The 23,053-nt window shown below is 50.2% G+C and overlaps 1 protein-coding gene across 2 annotated transcripts in view; it reads right to left on the bottom strand.

Moving 5' to 3' along the window:
* Positions 1–16,066: 16,066 nt before the first annotated feature.
* Positions 16,067–23,053, bottom strand: part of FLI1 (Fli-1 proto-oncogene, ETS transcription factor) — a 132,568-nt gene continuing 125,581 nt past the window's right edge. For both annotated transcript variants that reach the window (XM_062197339.1, XM_062197338.1), the window contains exons 7-9: positions 22,248–22,307; positions 19,286–19,333; positions 16,067–18,050 (exon numbers count right to left, since the gene is read on the bottom strand). In XM_062197339.1, the coding sequence (XP_062053323.1) occupies positions 17,521–18,050; positions 19,286–19,333; positions 22,248–22,307 (638 nt within the window). In that variant the 3' untranslated portion in view covers positions 16,067–17,520. The remainder of the gene's footprint in view (positions 18,051–19,285; positions 19,334–22,247; positions 22,308–23,053) is intronic.

Here is a 23,053-nt window from a genome sequence, read left to right as displayed (position 1 = left end):
TGCACCGTTGTTGAGATGAATAACCAGGAAAACATACAAGAAAACACTGCTAATCACAAAGCAAGATTCTGTGCGAAGGGATTATGTCGACCACAGGCACGTAGTAGTTTAATTCACAGGGAGATGTACACAAGGATGTTTGCTCCAGGATTAGCTGTGGTGATGAAAACCCTGAGCGGACCACAAGAGGGAAATGAGCTGCTGCAGTGTGGACCAGCAGAGGATGAGACACTGAGCCACTTTGTGCAAAGCTCTGGGCCTGGAGCAAAGTCCTGGAGATGGGTAAGGAAGCAACATGTACCAGGATCCTCCATCCTCGCGGCAGCTGACGGCAATACAGCTGTCCAAGGGGGGACTCGGTGCAAGGGACCCTCCCCTAGTCTGGGGCACAAAACAGCTGCGGAAAAGACATCCTAGGGAGGGAACAGGAGGCCTGGGAAGAGGAAGCTGGGTCCACAGCCCAGGCTGTGAGAGCACCACACTGCAAACTCAGGTCCAAGCACGTGGAACAATTTCAGACGGGGCCTTGGAATGTCACATGGCAGCAGTGTGAACCAAAACTTATAAGGACTTTCTAACTCACACATTTTTTAAAAATTTGCTTGGGATATTTTTCAAAAGGTGCAATTTTGTTGCATCTGCATGTGTGTATCTCCATACATGAGGGGCTTTAGAAAATTCATGGCAAGTGTGTACTATGGAAAAAACTGTGCATGGATTTTAAAATATTTGGCAGCAAAATAAATGTACTGTTTAATTACATTTTCCATGGACTTTTTGAATTGTCTTTGCATGTAGACACACAGGAGGACCCAGAAGTAACCACAGAGGCATTCATTCATTCATCCATCCATCCATCCATCACCTGTGTTCTGAGCGCCTACTGCTCTGGGGATTGCTAAAGCCAGCAGGATACAGGTAGGAAAAAACAGACAAGGCCCCCACCTTCATGCATGGACCTCCTAGAGGGGCGAGACAGAAAAGAAGCCACCATGGGCAGGGGGCCTACAGGTAGGACCATTCCAAATGGTGATAGAGGCCACAAGGAAATGTCAAAAGGGTGACAAGGTAGAGAGGGATGGGGAGGCAAATGGGGGGCTCTGCACAGCGTGGCCCCTGACACCTGAGCAGCAGGAACGAGGTAGCTATGGGAGATTTGAAGAGAAGAGTGTTCCAGGCTGGTGACGCTCAGCCTTGGCACATGCTGTCCTGGGAGCTTCAGAAATTGAGGGTGCTTGCCAGCCCCCAGCTCCCCGGTTCTGGTTTCTCTGTGTGAAGGCTGGGGACTGGGATCTTGAGAATGACTTTGGTGAGCTCTCCTGGCCACTCATATCCAGCGAGCCTGGGAGCCAGTGGTGTTGGGGGCAGTTGCTGCCTGGAGTCAGTGACCACCCCAGCAGCTTTGGAGGGTGGCGGCGTTGTCATTTTCTAAAAGTTCTGTTTTACAGGTGTTCTGTCCTGGCCATCAATTGCTATGCCAGAACTTTTTTTTTTTTTTACAGGCAGAGTGGACAGTAGAGGGAGACAGAGAGAAAGGTCTTCCTTTTTGCCGTTGGTTCACCCTCCAATGGCCGCTGCAGTAGGCGCGCTGCGGCCAGCGCACCGCGCCGTTCCGATGGCAGGAGCCAGGTGCTTCTCCTGGTCTCCCATGGGGTGCAGGGCCCAAGGACTTGGGCCATCCTCCACTGCCTTCCCGGGCCATAGCAGAGAGCTGGCCCGGAAGAGGGGCAACCGGGACAGGATCGGTGCCCCGACCGGGACTAGAACCCGGTGTGCCGGCGCTGCAAGGCGGAGGATTAGCCTGTTAAGCCACGGAGCCGGCCTATGCCAGAACTTTTAACAACAGAGGATTTAGGGACAGCTCCCTGGGGCAGCCAGGGGTCTAGATTAAGAACTAGGCCCACGCTACATCTAGGAAATCTGAATTTCAGCCTCCTCTGAACTCAGAAATAGCGGTGCAGTGCTAGGCAGATCAGGTTTCCTCCCTGGGTCTAAAATGAGTGTGTGGAGGAGGAGCCCAGGGCAGCCTAGGTAATTAGCAACCGGACTCCATGCAAGGGATCGTCGCCAAATGACAGCCCTCTCTAAACCTGCAGAGTTAGGGGAGATCTTATCTCCTGTTTCTCAACCAATTTTCAGGTGAACTTAGTTTCTGTGGTTTTCTTAGGCAGGTGCTGAACAGAACACAGAAGGTGAATCCTAGGACCAGCGCTGCGTTGTAAAGTCACTGCCTGCTTCACCAGCACCCCATATGGGCACGGGCTTGTGTCCTGGCTGCTCCACTTCCGACCCAGCTCCCTGCTAATGCACCTGGGAAGGCAGCGGAAGATGGGCCAAGTGCTTGGGACCCTGCATCCACGTGGGAGACTGGATGAAACTCCTGGCTCCTGGCTTCGGCCTGGCCCAGCCCTGGCTATTGCAGCCACTTGGGGAGTGAACCAGCAAATGGAGGATCTCTCGCTCTCGCTCTCGCTCTCTTGCTCTCACTCTTGCTCTTGCTCTCCCTTTCTCTCTCTCTGTAAATAAATCTTAACAATGGTGACTCCCACCCGTCTCTTTGTTCCAATCCTCCCCACAGGACTCTGTTCTGCTTCTCACATCATCACAACACTGTCAGTGTTGCCAAGGCCCTGGCTCCCACCATCCAAGACCAGGTGCACGAATGCTGTGGATTTGGCCTCTGGGTTTGCCACCATTCTACCCATATCTCTCAGAAGCATTCTCTGGCCTCCTCTACTCTTCCCTCACAGTGACAAGCCCAGGACAGGCATTGCTGTCCCTCTGTTACTCAGATGCTAGGGATTGCAAGGGGAAGACAGACATGGAGATACTGCTCTGGTCTTGGTCAAAGCAGAGCCACCCATGGATGCCTTGGTCACGATGTCTGCAGAACAAGGGGACGGCGACTAACTAAGAAGCCGTGGGGTGCAGTGTAGCAGAGCATTAAGCCCCACTCCTTTCCTGCCTCTGTCCCTAAAGAGCTACGCCGCTCCATAGTCGTGGGTCTCTGAGGAGGGGCAGCAGGTGCATATGAGCTCGTGGGGAGCGTCTTTTTTCCCAGCTCTGCAGTCTGAGTTGTCACACTGGCAGCCTGACATGGCTCCTGGTGCTTTTGTACTCTGGCAATCAGCCAGTAATACCAATCCAGGCTGCTACATCGACCCCACCCAGTGTGCACCCACCAACTGAGGGTGTCTGTCGAGCCCAGTGGTGGCCAGGGCCATGGGAGAGTTTGAGGTGTTTTAGGGAACTCCAGAGGTCAGTGCCCAGCTCCACTAACAAGTGGTGATCATTTCTAGTTCTGAAAATATCTGCCTGCGGTTGCCACCACCCGATGTGTGCACAGATTGGTGACAGGGGGTGCAAGCAGCTGTGATCAGCTACAGAGCCCTCTCTTCCTTGCTAGTCTGGGCTCCTCTTTGCCGAGTGAGTGGCTGAGCCTGCTGACCCGTGGACACCCTGGGATGGGAGAGCCCTGTGATGAGGCTGTGGGAGGAGACCGAGGCAACGTGGCTAGGTTTTCCCTCTGTAACAGGCTTTCCAGGGGAAGGCTGGAGAGCCGACAGCATCAGGAGGCGCCTGCTGGCATCTTTCCCTGCCTTGGGTTGCCCCAGGCTGCTGGTAGATGGTCCGGGCTCTGCCTGCACAGACACCAGGTCAACACCATGAGCGTCTTCTGCAGCCACACAGGAGGATGCCTGGCTTGGGTGTGTGTGTGTGTGTGTGTGTGACCATGATGGCAGATGCACAGGGAAGCACCAGGTCTGCAGTGTGCGGGCTCCGTGACTGTGGCATCCCTTCTCCATCCACCCCCTGCACCCCCCCCCCCCCGCCTCTGCCAGCCTCCTCGCTCAGCTCTCCTGGGATCCAGATCAACAATGGCTCTCTCCATCTCTCTTCCTGCTGACCCCAGCTTCTCCTGTCTGCCTGCCAGCACCTCTCTGAATTAGGCCTCTCTGTTCCCTCTCTCTGTCTTGTACCTGTTGCAGCCTCCGGCTCCCGCCCTGGGCACTGGACAGGAGGCCCCTACCCAGGTCCCCTCCATGGTAGAAGAAGGGAGAGCCCTCCTTTCTCTGCACAGATTCCGGCCGCCTGCCCACCCAGCAGCTGCTATGGGGAAGTCAGCTTGAGAGACCAAGAGTGGACTTCTCAGAGCCCAATGGGAGGAGGCCCCTGGGGGCCTGGGCAGAAGGCAGGGAGCGCACTGCGGGGTGGAATGGGCACCCCAGCGAGGGTCCACGTTGCAGCTTCCTCCTCCATCGACTCTCACATCCCACCCCACGTTGCTACCCTCTGTTCAAGAAAACCGCATTATTCCTGCTAGGTCCTCCACTCCCCGCACTGGGGAGGAACCCACTATCCAGCTGGGCTCCCGTTCTCCGGATCAGACCGGGGCAAAGCGCGAGGCGCCCCCTGTCCCCGAGACCCCCACCGCCGCCGCCGCCGCCGCCAGCGCCCCAGGCTGCGCCCCCCTCCCCAGCCCCGAGCCCCCTAGTGCGTGCCGCGGGGCAGTGTCGGAGCCGGCTCCGGCCGTCTGCGCGCCGCGCTCCAAGGCAGCGGGGTGAATGGACGGCATCCAGCCAGGCCGGCAACTTGAAAATAAAAATAAAACAGAGGGAAAAGAAATAAATAATAAGGAGCGCGCCCGAAAGCCAAAGAAAATACAATTCCCAGCCCGGAGCAGGCTGCGAGCCTGCAGCCGGCCGCGGGCCGCGGGCCTTTGGCAGCGCCGCCAGCGGGGCCTTTGTGCCGCCCCCGCCGCCCCCCGCGCGTTTCTGTCCTAATTGAAGAAACACAATCCCGGGGTTGCGCCGCGCCGCGCCCCGGCCGCCGGGGCCCCCGAGGCCGCTGGCTGCCGCCGCCGCGGCCGCCCCCGCCCGCAACAGGGCCGGGCTTGTTCTTTGTGCGGGCAAATATTTATTTTGGTTCAAGTGGACCCCTTCCACAAAGCCCACCTGGTTGTAATCAATAACACCTATTTTCAGATAATCTGCCGCACTCTAGGCAGAGCGCACGGAACTCGCCCAAACAGAGACCTTTTCAAAGGCATGTTTCAATGGGCTGGATTCACAGAGGGCTGGGGGAGGGAGCCGGGTGGGGTCGGGGCTGGGGGGCCGCGACGAGGGCCTGGGTGGTCAGGCGCTGCCAGGTGGACCGCGCCTACGCCCCGGGTTGGGGGCGGGGCTGCTGTCTGGGGGAGGGGCCCGGAGCCTTGCCCCAGAGCAGACGAATTCAGGGCCTTTCTGGGGTGAGCCAGATGTTGCAGCCGAGGTCCACTTTGGAAACCCCAGAGCAGCGTCCGGTGGCCCTCTGAGAGCGTGTGCTGGCAGATCGGGGGTAGGGGGTTGGCAGTGCACCTGACCCTGAGACCCTGCCCTTTGCGGGACATCGCCCAGTGGCCATCTCCCAAGCTGCCCCTTACTTCCAGACTGAGCACCTGCGGTGGGAGGGCATTGAGGGAGAGGCTGGGAAGAGGCCGGGAAGGAAGCAGGATTCCTGGAGGAAGCATGGAGAGCAAAAAAGTGCTGGTAGCTGGAGCTCGGGATGCTGCCAGGGCCATCGCACACGTGGCGCTCTTCTGACAGTCGGGATGGCCCGGGCTGGCCAGCTAGGGTGCTGGCTATGCTCACAGCCCCATCCCCGGGCCCCAAACAGCCAGTCCGTAGATTTCGTATAAAGCCTGGGTTGCTCAGAGAGACTGACAGTAGTTAGTCTGACAAGGGTGACTCACTAGGTTGGAACAGCAGATCTTTTCTTGGATATTTTAACTGGGGAGTATGGAGAGACCGAGGCAAGTGGTAGTGGAACAAATGACCAACGGCAAGGTAGGAGGCGGGGGTCTCAGACATGAGAAGGTAGGAACACCTCCCTGGGACCCCACCCCACCCCAACCCAGGCTCAAAGAGGCTGCCTCTGTGAGCCGTCCTGGTCCTGTTCTCTCAGGTTTCCCAGCTCCCTCGTTGCCCTGGGTGTGGCAGTAAGTGCCCAGAATGCAGACAGCCTGAATGTGCACCTGCCCTTTACACCCCAAGAACCCTCCCCCCCTCCTCCTCATCCTTCTTCTTCTCTCAAAAGAGTTACGAAGAGAGAGGGAGAGACAGAGAGGTCTTCTATCAGTTGCTTCAACTCCCCAAGTGGCCGCGACAGCCAGGGCTGAGCCAGGCAGAAGCCAGGAGCCTGGAGCTTCTTCCGGGTCTCCCACGCAAAGAACTCACCTTCTAGGAAGTCTTTGTAGATAATGGAGGGGTGTTCTTTTTGAAAAAAGATTTATTTATTTATTTGAAAGGCTGAGTTACAGAGAGGCAGAGAGAGAGAGGGAGAGAAAGAGAGAGAGAGGTCGGTCTTCCATCTGCTGGTTCACTCCCCAGATGACCGCTGGAGCTGCGCCAAGCTGAAACCAGGAGCCAGGATTTTCTTCTGGGTCTCCTATGTGGGTGCAGGGGCCCAAGGACTTGCACATCTTCCAATGCTTTACCAGGCCATAGCAAAGAGCTGGATCAGAAGTGGAGCAGCCGGGACTCGAACCGGTACCCACATGGGATGCCGGCACTGCAGGCAGCAGCTTTACCTGCTATGCCACAGCACTGGCCCCAGGAGGGGTGTTCTGTAACCGTCTGTGGCCCATTGGATGAAGATAGGGCAGACCAATGATTGGTGTGCGGTATGCGCAGTGGTGGCTAAAACCTCGGCAGGTGAAACAGTTGCTGGCATTTCCTTTTATTCCCAGGAAGGGTCTCCACACTATTAGAAAAACAACTTCCCATCTCCTCAAGCTATTTAATTTGTCCTTGGAGATGGCGAGAAAGAGGGGACAGGACTGATTTACTTGCCTTTGTGTGGGTCAGGCCAGCTAGGGCTGGATTTATGTCACTGCTCTCCATCAAGAATGTGCCTTTTTCCCCTCTGATGAGATGCCTCCAGCATTGATGCTCAGCTCTGAGCTTGCTGAAAGATTAAATGTGGGCTCAGACAGCCCAGTGGGGGGCTGAGGGCCCAGGGAATATTGTGATAAGACAGGGGCCGAGAGACAGGAAGAAGGGTGGTGTGCTGGAATTTAGAATAATTGAATTTGCTGTGCAGCCAGCGGTTATATCTTGGGTCATCCACTGGATCTTCGGTCGTAAATCCACCAGGATGAAGAAATTCCACGGTTGGGCCAATCTTTCCATTTTTCTCAGAGGCGGGGATGATTGGGGAATAATGAGGGGATGGTCTTCACCCTGGGGAATACAGTAACTCCCAGCAGGCTACATGTTTGCATTGAGGTCCTTAAACTTACGTCTTGGAACCCCAGTGTCAGTCCCCCATCTTTTTGTCTTACATTTTTCTGCTGGGAAAATCAGTAAGTCCTCATGCATGACAGATGCTTTTCCATCTGCTCTGAGTACCCAAAATACTGGAGATAAAAGAGGGGCCATCCAGAGATGCTGGGAGTGACCAGGCAGGGGTCTGAATGCCAGTTTTCTCTTCATGGCCTTTGGGCCATTTCTAATGAACTTTCAACCGACTGAATAACTGTTCTCTTGAATGCTTGACATTTCTTGTAAAGTAAGATTTAACCTAAGTGCACATGTACACATGCTGTGCACGTGTGAGTGTTGTGGGGCTTTGGAGTTTTCTGGAAGCTCTACAGATGCTCAGGATATCCTTCCTGGACTTAGCCCGGCTTTCCCAGAGGGCAGGGCTTGCATTGTCTAGCAATGCAAATCTCCCAAGACAGCCAGGCAGCTTAGAGGATGACTGTGTCTTTGACAATGTAGTTCACTGGAGAGATGGAAATTCTTGCTTTTCTCTCCTTCTCACTGTTTCCACCCATGTACCCCCAAGCCTTCAGAACTTGGCTTTGAGCACAAATGACGATCCTAGGATTTGGTTGCTGGGTTGAAGGCATTTGAGGAATTGGGTCTGTTGGAGTTGTGTATCTTGGATTCCGATCAGGGGATCACTGAACTTTGTGATGGTTCAGTGTGAAAGGAACAGGCTGGGAGTCATCAGAAATACTCTTGTGAAGGCAGAGCTAAGATACAATCCAACTAACTCTGCCATTCAGAAATTAATGGCAGGAGCTGGCGTTGTGGTGCATCGGTTCAGCTGCTGCTGTGATGCTGGCATCCCAGATGAGTGCTGGTTCGAGTCCTGGCTGCTCCACTTCTAGTCCAGCTCCTGGCTATTGTACCTGGGAAAGCAGAAGAACATGGTCTAAGTACTTGGGTCCCTGACACCCACATGAGAAACCTGGATGGAGTTCCCAGTTGCTGGATTCAGCCTGGATCAGCTCCAGCCATTGCAGCCATTTGGGGAGTGAAAGAGCAGATGGAAGATCTCTCTCTCTCTCTCTCTCTCTCTCTCTCTCTCGTGTGTATGCCACTCCATCAATATAACTTCCTTTCAAATAAATAATTAAATAAATCTCTTAAAAATTAATGGCAAGCTTCTATTTGTCCTCAATGATTAAGTGCCTATGGCTAGTGTCCATACTTTAAAGTTCTCAGATGCATGTTGAAGCAGACTGGTTTCCTAGTGGGCATAGTTTCTGTTATGAGGTTTCTTTCTAAATGACAAGACTGAATTATGCAGAAAAATGGCTGGATAAGTAGATGTTGCTGAAAAAGACAGAGAAAGAGCAAAGGAAGTGAAGCTGTCAAGGAAAGTTGAGGTGTCTGGAAAGTGTTGCTAAAATATATGTGATGCCTGATGAAGCAGCTCTGAGAGCCAGGGGCTCTGCACAGTATAATAATCGGCAGGGAAGGAAATACTGCATCTTCTGGGGGAAATCAGCCAACACCAAACACGGACTTGGCAAAAATGGCCCCAGATGGTCACAGTGGCCGGTCGTGGCTTTCCCTGCATCTTCCATGAGTTTTATTTTCTCTGTGTATCTCTGGAGTTCACAGTGACTGAGCGGAGCAGGTCCCTCACACTGCCTCTTAGAGTTGCCGGCCATTCTATGGGCTTCGGACGCTTGGAATCCAGCAGGTGCAGTTGGACAAAAAGCAGACATAGGTTGAGGCCTTCTCTAAGCCAGGTACTGGCTTACTAAGAAGGAGTCAAACACTGTTCTTGCCCTTTGTTTTCTTACTGTCTGATGGTGGAGTTAGACCTTCCAATGGGTCTTGTGTTGCTGTCTTCACACTGTCCAACAGCCAAAGGTAATGAGGAAGCTGTGCTCTCTTCACCCCAGCCGCTATTAAAGCATTAACCTCATGACACCAAGCGTTTTTCCCGTCACCAGCCTCTCTAGTTAACTTCTACGCTCATCCCTTTCTGTCTTTTCTCTATTTCCCAGATTATGTATCTCAAAAAGAGTGTGTGTCTGTGTGTGTGTGCAGAAACAGGCAAAAATCACAAAGTAATGATTCTGTGGTCCCTCGCCCCCACACTGCCAACAAATACACACACAATGCGATGTGTGCGGTTGTTAATGAGCATTCCTGGATCTTCCTTCCTTCCTTCCTTTTCCTCATTTTCCCTGCTCTTCCTGAAGTATTTATTCCTTAAGCTTCAGGTGAAGCTGGGCAAGGCCAGTGCTAGGGTGCAGTGGTGTCAGAGCCTGGACAGGTATCTAGCAAATTCAACATCATTTATATAACAGATCTGAGCAGCCTGCATTTTGGTGTCCTCGGGGGGGGGGGGGGGGAGGGGGGTCCCAGAACCAATCACCTGCAGATACCCAGAGACAGCTGTATACATGTGAGATTGCCCAGCTTGGTTCACTGTCAGAGCCTGGGAGCAGCAATACCACCCCAACAATGGGCACACCTAGCACCCAGAGACTGGCGTCTAGATTTCATTTTCCAATAAAATGAACAAGGAATCCATGGAAAAACTGACATCAGGTCTGGGACAGGGACCCTAAACTAGGTTGTTAAGGGAGGAAGTAAGGAGTACTCAAAGATTGATGGACATGTCAAAGGAGACACAGCCCGCTTGGGGGGCCTCCCACTGTGACAGTGCAATCAATCAACATAGCTAATGACAAGAACATACTCTAACCTCTCAGGGAAAAGGGAAACCACGAACCTAGATATAAATGAATGAATGCATCGAAATCTGATGACAAATGGGATGTTTATATAATTTCAAAATAAATCGCAGAAAACTTAAGGAATCGCAATGAGGAATGGAGTAACTTCACCACCAGTCATCAGAATGAGATCCAGCAAAAGTGGGGTATGCTGAGACGAGGCCTCCCATTTGGCTGGGAGGAGGGGGTGAAACGTTGTCTGCTGTGCTATGCCTCTCAGAGAAGCCTAGGTTGAGGGACACTCTATCAAATAACTGTCCAGTCCTATTCCAAATCCTAAGTCCTGCAGGTTGAGGAGAGACTGGGGAAGTGCGGCAGACTGCCAGGACATGACAGCTCAAGGCAGTCTGTGGTTCTGCACATAAGACTTTGGCTACACAAGACCCCAGCAGGGGCAATTAGCATACAGGGAAAGGCACCTGGAAATTAGGTGCTGGTCAACCCACCCTGATTCTCTGATTCTCACCCTTGCACTGGATACTGCACAAGAAAATATTGTTTGGAGGAAACACACAGTCAAGAGTTTGGGAGCAGTGGAACATCAGGTTGGCCACTTTACCTCCAATGCATCCATAAGAAATATTCTTTGTGGGGATGACATTGTGGTGCAGTGGGTTGAGCCGCTGCCTGCGATGCCATCATCTTAAATGAGAGCTGAGTTCAAGTCATCAGCTCCACTTCTAATCCAGCGCTCTACTAATGCACCTGGGGAAGCAATGAACGATGGCCCAAGTCCTTGGGTCCCGACCACCCATATGGGAGACCGAGATGGAGTTCTAGCCAACTGGCTTCAGTCTGGCACAGTCCCGGCTAATGTGGTAGTTTGGGGAGTGAACCAGGAAGACTTCTAAGTCTCCCTCTCTTAGTGCTGCCTTTTAAATAAAGAATATTTTTTAAATGTCCTTTGTACCATTCCTACTTTTATGTAAGTTTGTGACTGTTTCAAGTGTTAACATATTTTTAATTTAAAAAATGTGTATTCACATTGTGCAGAATAGTGTGATTTAGCTCTACCTCACGGTAGACATCTGTCCAGGGTTTTGAGGGACAGAGTGGGGCTGTCCATGGACCAGGACAATGCCCTCTTGCATTTCTGCTGGCCTTTCCAACGTACAGAGCATTTTCCCAACTGCTGTTTGACGTAACGCCCCTGAGCATCTTCTGTGGTCGTTACTGTCCCCCTTGTTTCACAGACAGGGAGTGGAGCTCCGAGGCAGTAAGTGGGAATGCGGGCAGTGGAACTGTTGGGATCCTAACCGTGTCTTGCTCACCGTGGACCTGTTCTTTACGCAGTCACTCGTCATCTGCTTACCGACCGGTAGACGTCAGCCCCTCCCAGAGGGCTATCAGGAGGCTTTAGTTCTGCGGCAAATCTGGATCCAAACAGCCCCATCTCCCAACCTACCTACTGATTGAAAAATCCATCCCTCCGTGTCTGACAAAGTGCGTGTTTGGCATTCCTCTGTAGTCATCTCATTTCTTTGCAGCCTCCATGCGTGGCCACATGCTCTCCTGACTGTGGGTGTGCACACAGAGCCCGTGAGGGCCCAAGGCCCACTTGGGGCACCCAGAGGGGCCTAGCTGGGGAAGACACAAACACTCTCTGGAAAATCCAATTTGCTCTCAGTTTTCACTCATTTAGAACATGAGCCAACTGCCTTGCGGACCTCAAAATAAAATCTACACTGCACTGAGCCCTACAGAGGGCTCCCCAGCTACCAAAGACTTCACAAACGTTCTTGGAAAAAACTCGCCGAGACTAGCAGATAGCAGGGACTACAAACATGCGCTTGACAACGGGTTTTCCATACTGTCATCGAACACCTCCCAGAAACCTGCAGGAGATATTACTCAGCTGCCCAGCTAATAGGTGTGGACAAGTTATGCAGTAGGTGGGAAGGCCAGCATTTGAACCCAGGGCCCCTGACACTGTATCCGTGCTCATTTATCTATCCAAAACACCTCTCTTGTCCCACTAAGAAAACACATGAGTTAACTCAGTTAAAATCCAGCAGGTTAATCCAGCAATTGTAGGTAAGTTGAGTGGTCTCCCTGGAAACTTTTTGTTTCCCCCTAGAGCTTTTAAGCTAAGTGTAAATTGACTATGTGCTTAGGAATTTACCAGCTCAGACAGACTGAAACAATTAGACAGGAGGCCAAGTATGAGCGAGAGAGCGAGACAGACCCCAGGCATGGGAGCTGACATTCCTTCTAAAAGCTTCCCTGTGTATCCTTTCTCAATAGGCTGAAACCCCAGAGGTTTGCCTTGGCTAAACCACTTCCTCTCAGAAGTGTCTGCCCCCCCCGAGGGAGCCTGGGATTTGTAGTCTTGAAATCCGATGGCCTTTCATAATCTTTCACCAGACTCCTGGCGGAAGGCATGCAGTGTCAATTTCAGTAGCTTTCTACATGATGAAATACCCAGTGTGCTTTTTTTTCCTTTTTTTTTTTTTTTCCAAATTCTTCCTGGCTGAAAGTAAAGCTGTGTATATTCACCAGAATCAGCTGCCCGTCCAGTTGTCTCTTGTCCACCTCTCCCTGGCCCCGTGGCTACTAAACACCTTTGCACACAGCTGGCTGTCTCTGGAGGGTCTTCTGGATCCAAGCCCAGTGTTGCTATGAATGCTGGGGGAGCTTCCAAGAGACAGAGCCCCAGCCAGGTGTGGGAGCAGAGCTGGGCAGCGGGGAGCCAGGCTCGAGGCTGCTTCCACCCAGCATGTTCTCCCTAGGGTGCTTTCTCCGCTGGTTTTGAGGCAGCATGTTTACATGATGGTTGCTAATGAGTGGGTCTGCGAGGGAGTGGGGTGGGAAACCAGTCCACAGCTGTCTCACAGTGGATTGCATCTTGTTCTGTTTAGTTATTTCCCCACCGATAAATGCCATGCCTTGGCTTGGGCGGATGCCCCCTGTCCCCCTTTCCACCCTGGCGTTCTAGAAACTCCTGATCTCATGGGTCTAAACTGGTGATGGCCCATGTGAGAACGCACTCTTTTGTGTTACCCAAGCACTCAGTGAATAGCCACATTTACACTTCAATGGCAGCTGATACTGTTGGTTATGTAAAACACTGACCATTCTAAGTGTTCTCCAATTTTTTTTTAAAGATATTTTTATTTATTTTGGAAGTAGAGTTACAGACAGTGAGAGGGGGAGACAGAGAGAAAGGTCTTCCATTCTGTTGGTTCACTCCCTAAATGGCCATAATGGCCGGAGCTGCTTCAGATCACCAAAGCCAGGAGCCAGGAGCTTCTTCCAGGTCTCCCACGTGGGTGCAGGGGCCCAAGGACTTGGGCCATCTTCTACTGTTTTCCCAGGCCATAGCAGGGAGCTGGATTGGAAGAGGAGCAGCCAGGACAAGAACTGGCACCCATATGGGATGCCGGCGCTGCAGAGAGAGGATTAACCTACTGCACCATGGCGCCGGCCCCAGTATTCCTTAAATTTATAGCTATTGTTGGCCATGAAAACTGTTTCCAGACAGTAAATCTTGAAAATTCCTTTGCTTCCTTCTTGGGAAACCAACAAAATTTTCACACACACACACACACACCTCCCCTAAAGACTGAACTTTGGTTCATCTACTGAAGTCTAACCCACAGTGTGAAGGTATTGGGGTGCAGGGGCTTTGGGAGGTGACTAGGTCCTGAGAGTAGGGCCTTCATGAATGGGATTATAGTCCTTCTCTAAGAGGCCCCAGAGGGGCAGGTGCTATGGCGTAGCAGGTAAAGCCACCGCTTGCATTGCCAGCATCCCATATGGGCGCCAGTTCTAGTCCCAGCAGCTCCACTTGTGATCCAGCTCTCTGCTGTGGCCTGAAAAAGCAGTGGAAGATGGCCCGGGTCCTTGGACCCCTGCACCCACATGGGAGACCTGGAAGAAGCTCCTGGCTCCTGGCATCAGATGGGCACAGCGCCGGCTGTTGCAGCCTATTGGGAAGTGAACCAGCGGATGGAAGACCTCTCTCTCTCTCTCTCTGCCTCTCCTTCTCTCTCTGTGTAACTCTGACTTTGAAATAAATAAATACATCTCTAAAAAAAAGAGGCCCCAGAGAGCAGCCCTGCCCTTTCCAACCTGGGAGGACAGTGAGAAGCTGCCATCTATGAACAAGGAAGCAGGTCCTCACCAAATCTGCTGTTGCCTCCATCATAGACTCCCAACTTCTACAGCCGTGAGCAATCCATCTCTGGTGTTGATAAGCCACCCAATCTATCAGAGTTTGTTAGAGCAGCCTGAATGGGCCAAGGTGACCTCCTATTCAAAAGCGCTGTTCGGAGCTGGCTCTGTGGCACAGCAGCTCAGGCTGTCACCATATGGGCGCCGGACTGAGTCCCAGCTGCTCTGCTAATGAGCCTGGGAAAGCAGAGGAGGATGGCCCAAATGTTTGGGTCCCTGCACTCCTGTGGGAGATCCTGAAGAAGCTCCTGGCTCCTGGCTTCAGCCTGGCTCAGCCCCAGCCATTGTGGCCATTTGGGGAGTGAACCAGCAGATGGAAGATGTCTCTCTCTCTTTGTCTTTCCTCTCTCTCTCGGTAACTCTGCCTTTCAAATAAATACATAAAAATCTAAACACAAAAAAAGTGCTGTTGGCCTGTGTCCTAACCTGCAGGGAGAAGTCAAGACTTCCATGAGAACTGTTCACAGCCTTGCTGTACCCCTCTGCTGGGCTTGGATGCACTGTCTGTTAGACCCTGTAAGCTTCAAGATGCAGGACAGCATGGGTGAGTGGGGAAAATACTGGACTGTCAGCCAGAAGGGAGTCTAGACCGGACACAGGAGGCAGACCCCGTGCATTCTCTGTGACTCGTCACTGGGTGTCTTGGAGCTGGCTAACACACTTTAAATGTGACGTTACAGCGGGCTAAACACCAGTCCTCCCTCCAAAGTGTATGAGGGGAACATGGTGTCCCCGATCCTGTCTGGGCATGGACCAGCTTCTGAAAAGTGGAATAAATCACTGTGACACACATTCTGGGGACAAGATGTGGGTCAAGTTCCTAAACGTTACAGAGGTGATGCACCGAAGCCAGGGTTTGAATAGGGCAAGCAAAGGAAACCTGGTAAAGTGGTGAGCTCCTAATAACGTGAGCATCCCATTCCCACAGCAGGTGGAAATACATGCCTTCCTCCCCCCTAAGGCTGTTTTGCAGATTTCAAGGTGGATTGAAAATTGCCTGGAATAGAGATTTGCAGAAGAATCCCAGCTAGATTTTGTTCTTTTTTTAAAGATTTATTTATTTATTTGAAAGGCAGAGTTACAGAGAGGCAGAAAGAGAGAGAGAGAGAGAGGGGGGGGGGGTCTTCCATCTGCTGGCTCACTCCCCAGATGGCAACAGCCCGAGCCATGCTGATCTGCAGCCATGAGCCAGGAGCTTCTTCCAGGTCTCCCACATGGGTGCAGGGGCCCAAGGACTCGGGCCATCTTCCACTGCTGTCCCAGGCCATAGCAGAGAGCTGAATCAGAAGTGGAGCAGCCAGGACTAGAACCGATGCCCACATGGGATGCCAGCACTGCAGGCGGTGGTTTTACCTGCTATGTCACAGCGCCGGCCCTCAGACTATTCTGAAACACACCTGTATCCCATATCAGAGTGCTTGGTTCAAGTCTCAGTTCCTCCATTTCCAATCCAGCTTCCTTCTAATGCACACCTGGGGAGGCTGCTGGGGATGGTGCAATTACTTGGCTCCCTGCTATTGACATGGGAGACCTGGAATGAGATCTAGGCTTGTGGCTTTGGTCTGGCCCAGACCTGGATGTTGCAGGCATTTAGGAAGTAAAACAACAGGTGAATATCTCTCTTTGTCTCTCTGTTTCTCTGCCTTTCAAATAAGGATGAAAATAAGTAGCTATAAATTAAAATAAAATCATCAACAACAATGAAAAGCCACAGTGATTCTGCCCCTTCTGTTGTACCGCAGTGTGTGCATTTGAAAGATTCGTGATGATCCAAGAGGCAAATAGAAAACTTTCCTTGGGAAAACCCATTGACCTAACCAGGAGATCAGTAAGAAAATGGAGTCCTTGGTTCTGATAGAAGAAGGCACAATTTATTTAGTGAATTATTTTACAACATAGTCTTCATTGACAGTTGTCAGCTTAACACTTAATATAGTTTAAAAAAAGTCATTGATTACCTGCAAAATTATATATATTTTAATGTCTAAAAATATATTGCATATATAGAGCAGGAAGATCCCTCGTCTCCACAAGGGAAAGTTTGGTTGTTCTTTTCAGAGTTGTGATTATTGCAGTATTGTTATTTACAAACATCTCCAAAGCATTAATGATTGAAATAATTGCCTTCCATTGCTTGTACATGCTTGTTAAATAACCAGTGCTTCTTTTCCTAGGGAGTCAGTGACTTGAACGCCCTGTTTTCTTTTCAGCAATAGTCACATTATGCTTTTTTTAAAAAAAAAAAACAAAACCAGCTATAAAAACGTACAAACAGCCCAAATGTACAGATTGACAAAAGATGTACAAATTACATTTAAAAAAATAACAACGACTGATTTGATAGTAAAATTGCATTTGTGACCGAGGTCAACTCGTTTATTTATTCTTTTTAATTTTTTAATTATTTACTTTTAATACTGTGAGATATAGGAAAATAACTCTGCATAATTTATACAGTAAGTTGCCTTCTGATTGGTTGACCCTGGTCGTATGGTCTGACAAACGCACAGCGCTTGCGAATCTGTTTGAGTTTAGAAATCCCTATGACTTTTCCAAGTTCTGGGACCCACTGTCATCATAAAAAAAATAGTTATTTCTCTTTCAGAAATGTCTGGATTTGCATTAAAATTTCTTAGTTCATATCTTGACTATTTCTAGAGAGAGTGGTCAGCCGAGTGCATGTTGCCCACCGAGGGGAATTTTGCAATGCCCATGGCTTCTTAAATACACACACAAACACACACACGCACAGGTGTTCTTTCTTTTCAAATTCCAGTTGGGTGAAAACTTCACTGGCCTAACAACCAATGTTCCAGTTACCATCCACTGAATTAGGTCCCCCTAAAATAAGACGATCAGCTTCTTACCTCTGTTTTCATAAGTCTCAAACCAGAACGTACTGGCTAAGTTCCCGACTCCTTGTTTGTACTGAATCTTACAATGACGAGACCCGTGTGCTGATAAGAAACTGCTTTGGTCATAAAAATAGAAAGAAAACTGACAGCTGCTTTCTCAGAACCATGCTCTTAACCATTCCAGTGGTCAAATAGTCAACTCCTACGATGAGAGGCAACTGAGAATGCAAACTGGCATACTGGCCCATGGAATGACTCATTTCTTTGTTGTTCAGGTAGAGGAAGCAAAAGTTACCAACATCAAAAAAGAATTGTTTTTAAAGAACAAATACAAAGGTTCTATCCAACAAGAAAGAACATCCAGTTTTGTTTTCCCTTCAAGGTCACGCATGTCCTTTGAAGTCCAAAGCATCCAGGAAGTGTGAGGGTGTGGGGACTGCGGCTGGAGGACCACGGGGCACTCAGCTGCTAGTAGTAGGTGCCTAGGTGTGAGGGCACGTGGGTGTTGGGATGGCGGGGCACATTGGGGCTGGGGTAGAGTCCCCCCGTGGGGGAGGTCCAGTATTGTGACGCGGCTCCGAAGAAGCTGGAGGAAGTGACGGGCATGGAGGTTGGGTGGGGAGGGACAAAGTTCACCTTCTGTTGGTGGGCGTGGTAGGAAGGCATGTAGGAGATGTCAGAAGGGTACTTGTACATGGACGACTCGGTCGGGTGCGGCTGCAGAGCCTGGGCGATGCCGTGGAAGTCAAATTTGTAGGCATACCTCTTGCCGTGCACTTTGGTCATAATGTTCTTATCGTAGTAGTATCGGAGGGCCCGGCTCAGCTTGTCGTAATTCATGTTGGGCTTGCTTTTCCGCTCCCCCCAGCGCCTGGCCACCTCATCGGGGTCCGTCATTTTGAACTCCCCGTTGGTCCCCTCCCAGGTGATGCAGCTGGCATTGGCGCTGTCGGAGAGGAGCTCCAAGAGGAACTGCCACAGCTGGATCTGCCCGCTCCCTGCAGGTGGTGGGGCAGACGGGAAGAAAGCGAAGTCAGAGCTCTGAGACACCCTTTGCTTCCTCTTACATGCAGAATCGACTTAACCCCTTCTCATCATTTATTTAAAACTGAGATGTAACGGTAGGACATATCTATGGAGTACAGAACAACCATATTAGAATAACTGGCTTATCCATCAGCTTGAACATGTATGGTTTCCTTGTGGTGAGAACATTTGAAACCCTTTCTTCTAGCTATCTTGAAATATACAATCAGTTTTTGAACATAATGCTTGCCACGGAGATGAGCACCCTAAGCAAGGTCAGACCTTAAGATGATTTGCTCCAAGCCCTGATCCAGGGAACGTGGGTGCTGGCTCTGGCTGTGTGATCTTGGGTAAGCCACCCCCCCACATCTCTTTGGCAAGACTTTGGACTCTCACCTTCTAGAAAGACCTAAATCACTGTCCAATCTTCGGTTAGCAATGGAGCCCTCTAATGTCAGCATTAGAGTCAGGGCCAAGAAAAGACGTCAGAGCCACAGGAAGGAGGTGCCTCATGGCTTCAGGTGGACAGGACCTGGATTGTTCCCTAGCAGAGTTCTGATGCTTGGCTGTCAGCTCTAAGTTCTACAGAGAGCTTGGGCAAGGAGAGGAAGGAGAGGAGAAGGTGGTGGGTGGCTTCTTTCCCCTTGGGTACAAGCACTTAAGAACCTGCAGGGCAACAGTGGCAGTACCCCCTTCCTGGGGGCAGGAAGCTATGTGGGCTTCCTGGCAGCCAAGGGCCTATTGGCTCACAGTCTCAGCGGTCATGAATTAGAAGAAATCATCTGAAAGTTGCTCTGATAACAGACTCTTCAAAGACATAGCCAAACTTATTTTATCTGAACTCTGCAACGCCTTCTCAAATCAGCAGTTTTCCACTGGCCTCATGGGGAAGAGGTAGCCCACGGATTGTTTCCTTCCTTTTTCCCTCCATCTTTCCCTCCTGAAACTTCTACCATGCCACTGGTTACTAAGCTAAACCTCAGTGCAAATGTGCAGCACTCCTGTGTTTGCATTCCAGAAGCTTCTCCAGCTAACGGACACTGCCCACATGATAACCGGCCCTGACCTCTCCTTTGTACACTACACAAACAGGTGTCAACTACTTCAAGGAAAGAAAGAAGCGTTACTCGCCAGTCAGGTGTGTGGACTTAGAGCGGAAGCCTCACAGAGCTATAGAACATTCCAGAAGCAAACGCTTTACACTTACCAGGGTTGGCTAGACGGCTGCTGGTTGGGCCCAGGATCTGATAGGGATCTAAGGAAGCAAAAAAGGAAATTTGCTTTGCTGTTATCAAAACTCTAACAACAGCATCAACAATAACAAAACCTCAAGGGTTTATGCTTTTATTTCAGGAAACTCCACAGCTTTTATTTGCAGAGCTCAAAGATCTTTGCAGTTATGGTCTTCATCTCAATAATTACAGAAACAGAAACTGTTTTCATAGTTCAAGTCTACAATTTGTATATGTTGCAGTCATTATCTAAAACAAAATGATAAAAATGCTTGGAAAGGAACCACTAATGACTGGCACAGCCAGGGGCTGGCGTTGTGGCACAGTGTGTTAATCTGCAGCCTGCGATGTCAGCATTCCACATCAGAGCGCGGGTTCAAGTCCCAGCTGCTCTACTTCCGGTCCAGCTCTCTGCTAATGTGCCTGGAAAAGCAGCAGACGATTACCCACGGGTCTGAGTCCCTAACCCCCACGTGGGAGACCCAGATGGAGTTCCAAGCTCCTGGCTTCACCTGGCCCAGCTCCGGCTATTGTCTCCATTTGGGGAGTGAACCAGCAGATGGAAGACCTCTCTGTCTCTGTCTGTGTCACTCTGCCTTACAAATAAACTAAAAATAAATCTTTAAAAACTAGTTGCTCCGTCAATAAGCTGAAGAACAGCTTATTGAATGGGTTTGAAGACAGTCTCATGATTACAGGTCTTTAATAGCTCTACATAATACTAACATTACAAATCTCTGTTTTTCTGATGTAGCACAAAAACACATGCCTGGAAACCAAGCAGCCTGGGTCGCAGTCCCAGCCATGTTATAAACTAAATAATCGTTGGGCGATCTCGGTATCAGCTTTCTCATCTGTGGAATGAGTGGGTTGAGCTACTGGATTCCTCAGTTCCTTTCTAGGGCAACGCTCTGTGATTTTGAGCTTGGAAATGTCAACATCAACCAGAATTTGTAGTATAGCTGTAAAATCACTATTCTTAAGAAGTCAGTTTGCTTAAAATTTATATGATTATTTAGCCATAAAAAATGTCTTGGCAATATTGGTTTAGGTGAGGTCTGTCTCTTTTTGATGGAGAAAATCATGGTAGAGAGCTGGATCGCAATATGGCCAACGTTTTGTACAATTTAACTTTTTACAATTATGACTTTTTTTAAAAAAAGTCAATATAATTTTTGGGTTTCTACTTGGAGCCATGAATGAACTTGAAGAGTCCTTAAGGCCATTTATTTCATCCTTACTTTTCATACAATAGTTAAAATATTCTTGGCAGGTGACACCTGATTTTGTGGCTGTTGGGGCTTCTAGAAAGCACTCCACACCTGACTCGTGTCTCTCCATCAGCAAGCGTTTTCCTCACCTTCCTGTGTGGCTGCCCTTGGTGGATACAGAGAACAATGCCCCAGCCCAAAGCAGACGGCTTGTTCAGAGCTTAATCTCAACTGCAACACATACAGAAGACAGAGCCAAGATGGAGCTTGGCTTCCAGCACAACAGCCGTCTTCAGATTCATGGAAGGGAGACTTGCCCAGGGGGCCAACCAGGAAGCTGCAGTACATATTGCAGGGAGGGGAGCTTTGGCTCAGAGGGTGGAATTGAGCCCAGCTAGGCAGTAAAAAGCCTGATCATTTTATTTTTATTTACTTATTTGTGAGGCTGACAGAGAGAGAGAGAGACAGACAGACAGACAGAGAGACTGAATGCCAGGCAGAGAGCTCGCTCCTATCTGCTGGTTTATGCCCCCAAATACCCACAACAGCTGGGGCTTGCAAAGGCTGAAGCTGGGAGCGGGAAACACAATCCAGGTCTCCCGTGTGGTTGGGAGGAACCCAATTACTGGAGCCATCATCTGCTGCCTCCCAGGGTCTGCATGAGCAGGGAGCTGGAACGAGCAGTGGAACTGGGACTCAAAACCAGACACTCAGAGATGGGACGCAGGCACTGTAACTCTAGACCCAACGCCCACCCTGTGGACTCCCAGGCAATCAAGTAGAGAAGAGGTGAGCACAGGACTGAGCTGTTATAGAGGGTGTTATAGACATAGAGGTCGTGCAGTTCCACTCTAACACTAAGAGTTTCCAGGTCCATGGCTTACAAAGCTCTTCTGTCTTAACTGTTAAGTAGATGCATCATAGGATGCAGGTTGTTCCTAAAGCAAGAAACATTGAAGATTAAAAGGTTGGCAGGAACCTCATAAACCAGCCGTGTGGCTTCTGGCAAATCACTTTATCTCTCGGGCCTCAGCTTCTCTCTCACAAAGTAAGGCATTGGGACATTTAAACTTTAAATTTCCTTCACCCCTGATATTTAGTGCCTGCACCTGATTTTAGTTCCTATCCATTCATTCACAGATGAGTGGATATCCATTTAGTTCCTATCCATTCATTCACAGTCTATATTACAGAGATGAACATAGACTCCCTTTAAAATAAAAAAAAGATGGGTCCGACGTCATGGCCTATCAGGTTAAGCCACTGCTTGCGATGCCAGCAACCCACATCAGAGAGTGCTGGTTCAAGTTCCTGCTGCCCTCCTGCTGATCCAGCTTCCTACTAATGCACTTGGGAAGGCAGCAGATGGTGGCCTGAGTACTTGGATCCCTGATACCCATGTGGGAGACCAGGATAGAGTTCCTGGCTCCTGGCTTCGGCCTGGCCCGGTTCCGGCTGTTGTGGCTATTTGGGGAGTGAACCAGCAAATGGAAGATATCTCTCTCTCTCTCTCTCTCTCTCTCTCTCTCTCTCTCTCTCTCTTTCTCTCTCTCCTCCCCCTCCTTCATCACTCTGCCTTTCAAATAAATAACTAAAGTAAGTCTTTAAGGAAAGAAAAAAAGAGATGATGTATGCAACACAGTGTTTAAAATCTCCATTAGTTCACTATGCAGAATCAACAGGTGCACGAGAAGCAAAGGAGAGATGACACCTCCTGGCCAGGTACCTGGTTGGGGCCGTTGCTCGGCGTTCTTACTCATTGTCTGCGCTCCTCCGAGGGGAGGACCTGTGATGGGAGGAAGCGGAGCACAGTCAGTATCTGGGCAGAGAAACAGCTGTCAAACGCCCTCCAGAGGGACGACAGATGCGCTCTCATCCATTCTCACATCCACTTCCCGCTGACTCGTTTATTCCTTTTATTTCATAAACACTTTTGTAGAATCTGCTGTGTGCTAGCTCTCTGCTGGAGATTCAGCAATGAACAGGAAGGTTCTTGGTAGAACTGACACTTTTATGGAGAGACAATGATAAACAGATTTCTAAAAAGTAAACCAACATGCAGCACGTCTGCTGGATCTCATTTTTAGACAGGACATTTGCAGAGCTTCTTAATGAGACGGTGACATCTGAGCAAAGACCACCTGCTTCCCGTGTTTCTGGTTTTTGAGTTCCCCGCCCCGCATCCCATACGTTTTCCATCCCTGTCACTACTTTGGCACTTTAGAAGTGTGTGCTGTTTCTCACATGAGGCTTAATCTCAACTCTCCCCATTGCCCATCAGACACTCCCCCACTCAAAACCTGTGTGGGTGACTCCTGGGTGTCTCAGGAAGTGAGAGCCAGTGCGGGCATTTGGCACAGTGGTAAAAGCACCGCTTGAGACACCCACAGCCCATGTTGGAGGGCCTGGCTTCAGTTCCTGGCCCTGCTCCCAAGTCCAGCTTCCCGCTAATGTGCACTCTGGAGGCAGCCTCAATGGCTCAAGGAGCTGCGTCTGTGCCACCCACATGGGAGACCCAGACTGAGTTCCCAG

The sequence above is a fragment of the Lepus europaeus genome, chromosome 7, assembly GCF_033115175.1.
Source record: "Lepus europaeus isolate LE1 chromosome 7, mLepTim1.pri, whole genome shotgun sequence".
NCBI lineage: Eukaryota > Metazoa > Chordata > Mammalia > Lagomorpha > Leporidae > Lepus > Lepus europaeus.
Note: the sequence above shows the minus strand (reverse complement) of the source record. Positions and strands in the feature narration are given on the sequence as shown.